The sequence below is a fragment of the Crocodylus siamensis genome, chromosome 5, assembly GCF_052110815.1.
Source record: "Crocodylus siamensis isolate JL-2025a chromosome 5, ASM5211081v1, whole genome shotgun sequence".
In the NCBI taxonomy this organism is placed as follows: Eukaryota; Metazoa; Chordata; order Crocodylia; family Crocodylidae; genus Crocodylus; species Crocodylus siamensis.
Window position 1 is genome coordinate 28086493 of NC_143399.1, and position 7056 is coordinate 28093548.

The 7056-nt window shown below is 42.9% G+C and overlaps 1 protein-coding gene and 1 non-coding gene across 2 annotated transcripts in view; both read left to right on the plus strand.

Annotated features, from left to right (window-relative positions):
- DNAI3 (dynein axonemal intermediate chain 3) overlaps positions 1-7056 on the plus strand; it is a 45690-nt gene that overhangs the window by 17626 nt on the left and 21008 nt on the right. The window contains exons 8-12 of the mRNA XM_090050194.1: positions 1033-1232; positions 1600-1716; positions 5446-5636; positions 6718-6842; positions 6943-7032. Of these exons, the coding sequence (XP_089906320.1) occupies positions 1033-1232; positions 1600-1716; positions 5446-5636; positions 6718-6842; positions 6943-7032 (723 nt within the window). The remainder of the gene's footprint in view (positions 1-1032; positions 1233-1599; positions 1717-5445; positions 5637-6717; positions 6843-6942; positions 7033-7056) is intronic.
- Positions 289-451, plus strand: LOC149863642 (U1 spliceosomal RNA). The gene has a single exon (XR_016442794.1). It is a non-coding gene; the product is annotated as a U1 spliceosomal RNA (small nuclear RNA).

The following is a 7056-nucleotide window of genomic DNA, read 5'->3' on the forward strand; positions in this document are numbered from 1 at the left end:
GGGAGTGAGGATAAAATGGAAATGTATTTGCTATAGTGGTTCACCATGACTTTAAAAAGAGTCAGCAGTGAGGGGGACTGAGCAGAGTGAACACCATATTTTATTCCAATGGCCTGTACTAATGGTCACACATAGCCTTGTGGTTGGTTCCCATCAACCACTTTAGCACCAGGTGAAGGTAGTCAGAGCTTGCTCCAGCCTCTCCAAGTGCTAGCCTCATATTGTAATACCTCCAGGCCTGGTGTTTGTTCCCTTCTAGGGGAACAACTGCTAAGGGCCACATGAAAGAAAAGTACCTGGCAGAAGAGATACCATGAACAACAAGGTGGTTCTCCCAGGGTCAGACCTGTCCTTTGCATTCTGGGCAGGCTGACCCCTGCAAGTTTCTGAATGTGGAAAACTTGACTGCACAATTTTGTGGCAGTGAGGGACTGTGCTAATGGTTCCCCCATAACTTTCTCCATGGCCTTTTAGCTAGGAGAAAATGAAACTAGGACATCTGAACTCCAAGACTTCAGGGCTTCCACATAACATCCCTGCTATGGATTTGGGGAGTATCTGAAGTCACAGACTAATACTTGCCCTATGGTGGAGCCACACACATACACACACACACACACACACACACTTGAACGATTGATCTCTGCTCTGTTGAAACTTGGAATTTGAACTGAGCAAATTCAGAACTGTTTTGGCTCTTGAAATGAAATTTAAAAACCAGTTCCTATCTGCATTTCTGGCACCAGAGAAGAGTGTCAGAGTTTGCTCCGGCCTCTTGGAGTGCTGGCCTGGTACTGCAGTACCTCCAGGCCTGGTGCTCATTCCATCCTGGGGAAGCAACTGCCAGGTTGTTTGTTTTGGTTTTTGGGGGGGGGGGGGTTGGGGGGGGGAGGGGGAGGGTTAGGGCCACACACACACACAAAAAAAGCAGTGACCCTGGGGATCTCTGAATATTGCTGCTTTAAAAGACTTTCTTTTCAAGAATACTTTCCTCCGCTAATTTGAGAAATGTATATTTCTGATGTATTGCAGATTAAATATGAGATTTCTCGATTGCGCAGACAGTTTGGTGCAGCAGTAACATTTACCGATCGAAATGCTTCTAATGTGAAAGATGGCTACATTGAATGTACATCCTATCAGGATAAAAATTTCAGCATTAAACAGCTTGAAAGAGATGTTGGGGCACAGTTTGTTCCAAAAGTAAGGGAAACAAGTACTCAGACAAAATGGTAAGCGTAAGACAGACTGCCAATTCTTTTAGCACTGTTTATAAAGGGAAACAATTTCTTTGTTTGCTTACACCCTGATTCCAATCTTACATTTATGCAAATCAGAAATACCTGCACTGGAATCAAGGGGGTTATAGAGTTGTAAATGCAGTGAGGGTACAGAATTTGGCCATCTGAGAGTTCATTTTGCAGACATTTTGTATTTACCCACCTCTCCCTTTTCTACAAAGCAGGATCAATCCAAGTCTCTCTACCAGTGTTAACAAACGTTAACATATTTAGTTTTTAATTTTGTGAATTATATATGGTTTATTTTGAAAAAAATATATAAATTAACAAATGTGACTTTTTTCCTTAAACTCCTTAGGACTTACCCAAGAAATGCAACAACCCAATATTTTCCTAGAGAGTTCTCAAATGAAGAAAAAGAGCAGTGTTTATCATCTGACGATCTGAAAGAATTTATTACCTCAGTGTTCTTACGGTAAAAACATGACAGTAATGTTATTTAAAGGTTACCTAACAGTAATGAAGTATATATAACTATATAATAGGCACTGCTATATACTTAGTTTTAAAACAAACAGGTACAAACCTAACACAAAAATGTTAGGTTTTGTTAGGATGCATGTATTCCCAATCAATACACTTAAGGTGTTATACATTACAAAAGATCATTTGAAATGTCTAACACATTAGTTACTGCTAAGCCATGCAATTAAAACCTTTCTTAATGACAATTTTTCAACCATCTGAAATTTAAAGCATAAATCCCTTTTACTATTTTGCCTTAACCTGCATTTTTGCTATTTTAATTACTAAAAATAACAACAGTGTTATTGTGTAACTGTCCAGAAGAGGGCTTTAACACCTTCCTCTGAGATACAAGGCATCCATGTGTGTCAGAGAAAAGATAGTTCTCTAGAGCACCATTTCTCAACTTGTGGGTCACAACCCAAATGTGCTTTGCAAGAATATATGAAAGGATTGCAAACAAACTTTAAAAATAGATCAACAAACTTTTCAAATAGATTCTCCTTCAGAGGAGAAAAATGTGGGAAATGGTGGCTTTTCCTTTGCGAGTTCCAGCCTGTAAAGGTTGCTTGAGGCCCCCCCCACTCCACACACCTACCCCTTTCCCACACACTGGGGGGCAAGGGACAGTGGGTTGGAAGTGAGGGGCACTGAGTCGGGACTGACCATCGATGGTTACAAATGGGTCCTGATACAAAAAAGGTTGAGAACCACTGCTCTAGAGGGACCCAGAGAATAAATCTGGTATTGCAGTCCCTGTATTTTTATATACACTTCCTTCCTAACTTTAAAAAAAACAAACGTTCTTAGATGATTCTGTAATAGTATTTTGAAATCACCTGTATTTCCATGAGGAAAAAAGTTCTGTAGTACATCCATTTCCATGGTAAACAAAGGATTATGGACCAGCTCTACAGCTAAATAAGCATAGTAATATTAAAATTAGTGGAGTAATATCTAGCCATTTAGTAGACATTTAGTTTCTTCTGGAAGAGTTGCTGCTTTCCCAGGAGAAACCACAAGTATTTAGACATTCAGGATTTTTCTCCCAGAGGAAAAAAACCTGGGAACAACTAGAGTGAAATCATTCCTAAGAAAGTTTCTCCTGGGAGAGTGAATGTCTGTACGTATTCTCTTCTGAGAGAAACAACATAGCAGTTCTCCAGCATACCAGGTTGCTTTGCTCTCCCCAACTCAAGGAGACTATGTTGCTTGCTGGATTCTACTGCTCCAGCTGAGCAGAGAGCAAAAGACACCCCTTCACAATCCCCACATTGAGTTGCAGGGAGTCACAGGCTGACTCTGAGCAGTCTTGATCAGCAGTCAGGGCTACCCTCTGCACTCCTGCCATCTGTCTCCAGGCAGACTGAGGGAGTCTGCAGAGCACTTCAAGATGTGTGCACAGGGGACCCCTGGCTGCACAGTGTCAACACAGCAAGCTCTCTGTTCTTCAAGGGCTCAGCATTCAAATGTCTGTTCAGGTGTCTCTGGGCAAGTTTTTCTACCAGGAACACAAACCTGGGAGAATTCTCCCAGGTAATTTGAACATTTGTATACAATCTCTATTTATACCAGCTAAGAATTATTGCTATGACTTCTCTGCTGTATTAAGTAGAGCAAGAAGCAAATTGTGGGGGTGCTGAGAGACATGGGGGAAAAAACCACCCAAACACACTTTACTGGAAGCAGCAGTGCATTAATTTGATCCAGTTCTGTAGCATATGTATAGATCAGATGCTTCACTGGAGCTTTTTGGCCCTTTTATCTAATAGCTGATATAATCTATCTAATATAATCAGCTATTAGATAAAAGCACCCAAAAACCTCCACTAAAGTGCTCAGTCTATACAGACATTGAGAAAGCTGGGTACAGCTAAGGCGCTGCCTCTTCTGGGCATGCACTAGTCTTGGCACAGGAACACAATGAGTTTAAAGTAAAGGACCATTTGGGGGAGGGGTCCCCCCTCGTGTCTGCAAGCACCCTGAGTGTCCAGTCCTACAGCTCTTACGCACATGGGTTGACTCACTGAATTTATTGAGGCTTGTTATTTACAAAATCATAGCAGGGTGGAGCAATACACTTCACCAGTCTGATCCAAATCCCACTGGAGTCCAGGCATAAACTGGAAATGGAACATTACACTAAACTGAAATCCAGTCCTCTGCATTCACAAGCAACCTGTTACCCAGGAAACCCCAATATCACCACTTCAAACCCTCACACTTAAGTACAGTGCTCCATATCAGAAACACCAAGAGCAACCAGTGCAACTTGATCCACCAGTAGATCTCAGAGCCTCTTGTGGTAGCTCTTGGAGCCTCTTGGAGTATCTGAGGCTGGGGTGGGGGGCTGAGTTCCCATGTGCATGCACATGCATGCCCCAGCCCAACAGTCTGTGGGGGAAAGAAGGGTGGGGCTACATTGAGGCCCCTGCGGTGAGGGACAGTGCCGCAGAGGCAGGAGCAGGGGGTAAGTTGAGTGGGGCCCCAGCTGGATGAGACTTACCTGCTTGGGAGGCATGCCCCCAAATAATTTTTTCTCCCTCTGCCTCAATCTGTCCCTCCCCACAGACTTACCTGTTGGGTATGGCAAGGGAAGGGAGGTGTGGGAGGGGTGGTGGCAGAGCACAGTAGATCTTGGTTTGCTTTTAAATGCCAAAGGTGTTCTACTTAAAAAGGTTGGAGACCAATGACCTAAAACATGATATAGTAAAGGCAGAGGAGATGACAGCAGTACCAGCACCCTGCCACTGCAGTGATAGGGAAGTAGTTGGTTAATCTATGCTCACAAATTCCTAGGAAGACTATGATGCTTCCTGCTATGGGGAAGGCAAAAACTCTTGCAGTTGCTGCCAGTGTTGCTGGAGGAACTGCCTCTTATTGTTCTTAAATGTCCCCTCTGAGTCAAATCTGAGTACGCACAGAACTCTAGCAAAAAATGTACGTAAGCGTGTTTAAAATGAGAAAGGCTCTCTTGAGGGTTGTGACTAGTCATTGGGTAACCTTAGTACAGGGGTCAGCAACATTTCTGGGCAGCATGTCAAAAACACCCACAACCTCAACTTGTAAGATGTTGGTGTGCCAGGGATGGATGGTGGGAGAGCCATGAGGGGCCCAATCCTTCTTGTGGCAACACAGACCCAGCCACTTCCCTGCCATCTGCTTGGAGGCATGTGTGTACTGGCTGCCAGGCCGCAGTTCCATGGACCCTACTGAAGCCTCCCGGCTGGCTGCCACAATCAGCCCAGGCTCTGGGCAGGCTTCTGAAGCCTACCACAGAGCCCAGGCTGCTCACAAGAGGCAGTGTGGAGGCTCTAAGTGGCTGCATCAGGGTCCATGGAGGCCTGGCCTGGCTTATCACCAGCAGCAGGTGTACATGTGCCTCGAGGCGGATGCAGGGAAGAGGCCAGGGCTGTCCTGCCACAACAAGGATTGGGCCTTGGAGCTCCCCTGCTGTCCATCCTGAGGCTTGCGTGCCAAGCAAATTGCCTTCATGTGCCACACTCTGACACACATGCCAGAGTTTACCTACCCCTGCCTTAGTACATACCACCCTGAGGGATGTATTCATACTGAATGAAATAAGTCTTTTTTACTGAAATAGTAATTATGCCATTGATTATATCGCACCTGGAATGTTTGAATATGAATATGTTAACTATTCTTTTTCACAAAACAGAGTGGAAATAGCATTGCAGCAAAATGAAATAATGAATGCTTTTTTTGATGACTGGAAAGCACTAGCAGAAGATGAAAGCAGTTTTGGTGGCAAGTCAGATGCTTACCTTAAAGAATACCAATCATTTACAGACTTGCACTCTCTGAAGAACAGAACCGTTACCTGTATTGGCTGGCACCCAACCATTTATGGTAATGATTATAAAGTAGTTGGGTCATGCTTGAAATGACATTTTATATTACTTAACAGTCTTAAAATTTAAAATCTTTATGAATTTATCAGCCGTTAAATTAAAAATTTACTTAGTATTTTTGTGCAAACCACTGATTTGAGAGGAGATGAAAATGATAGGTATGTCATGGAACTTAAAAGGGTAATACATTACAGGCCACATCGTCCTTCCTACAAGTAAACAGTAGGTGGTTAGAGAGGAAGGAAATCCCCCACTTGTGAGGCCTGTTTAACTGGGCTGCAACTATAGTCCCATGATCTAATGCAACTTCACATGATCCATTGCTTCCTGGGTCAAATTAAAACATAGGCAAACTAGGCATATGACTAGGGCCCTGAGCTGTGGCGGGGCTTTGGTCCTTTTTTCTGTGGTGGCAGCATAAATGGTATCCACTGGCCTCATTGCACCATGGCTGCTTCCTAGCAGCGGCTCCAAGCCCCACTCCCCACAGGCGACATCACTGAGGTGGGGAAGGGGGTCTTGTCTGGCCCGGGACAGTCAAATTGTTCGCCTAGGGCCCACTAGAGGGTTCATTTAGCCCCACTTGTTTCAAGGTGCAAATTACTGCTGTACAAAGGTGAGCAACATACAAGTAGCCAACACTGCAGGCTGCAGAGAATTTACCTTCTAAGTACAACTACAAAGGAACTAGTTGTATAATGCTGGCCAAGAGCACAGCTAGGCTGTCCCAGTATTCCAGCTTCTGGATTACAATTTAAGAACTTTCAGCCAAAATTAAATTCTTTGTTGGTCTTGAGGTTCTACAACTGAAATGATAACAAATTTAATCTTCATTTATAATTAAAATTATTGCTTTAAAGAAATTATGGGGAAAAAATCACAATTGGAAAAAAAAGGGCATTTTTTTTGCTCCTTTATGTTTTTTAAACAAGGATAGATACTTAAATCCTGCCCTCCCCTCTCACCTTCCGTCACTTGTAAAGCAATAATTAACCAATCCATTAAAACTCCTGGTGGGCCTGTTACTTTTTAGTGCTAAAAAAAAACTCCATAGATAATGAGGTTTTCTTCTTAATCAGGGATTATAGCAGTGTCAGTGACAGAAAGACTTACTTATGAAGATCGAGTTAACCTATCTGGTAAACTGCTACTGTGGAAGTCATTAATTCTTTTCTGGAGTTTCTCTGACCCTATTCACCCTCAGGTATTTAAACAGAATTTCAAAATATTCCGAGTTCTCAAACAATGAAGAAACAATATTGGCAATATGATTATATTTCTAAATTGATTATATTATTTTCTAGTTACTGCTGGAGTGCCCTGAAGATATTTTCTGCTTTCAATTCTGTCCAAGTGATCCCAATATCATTGCTGGAGGCTGTATAAACGGACAGGTGTTTATTCATCTCTTAGTTCTG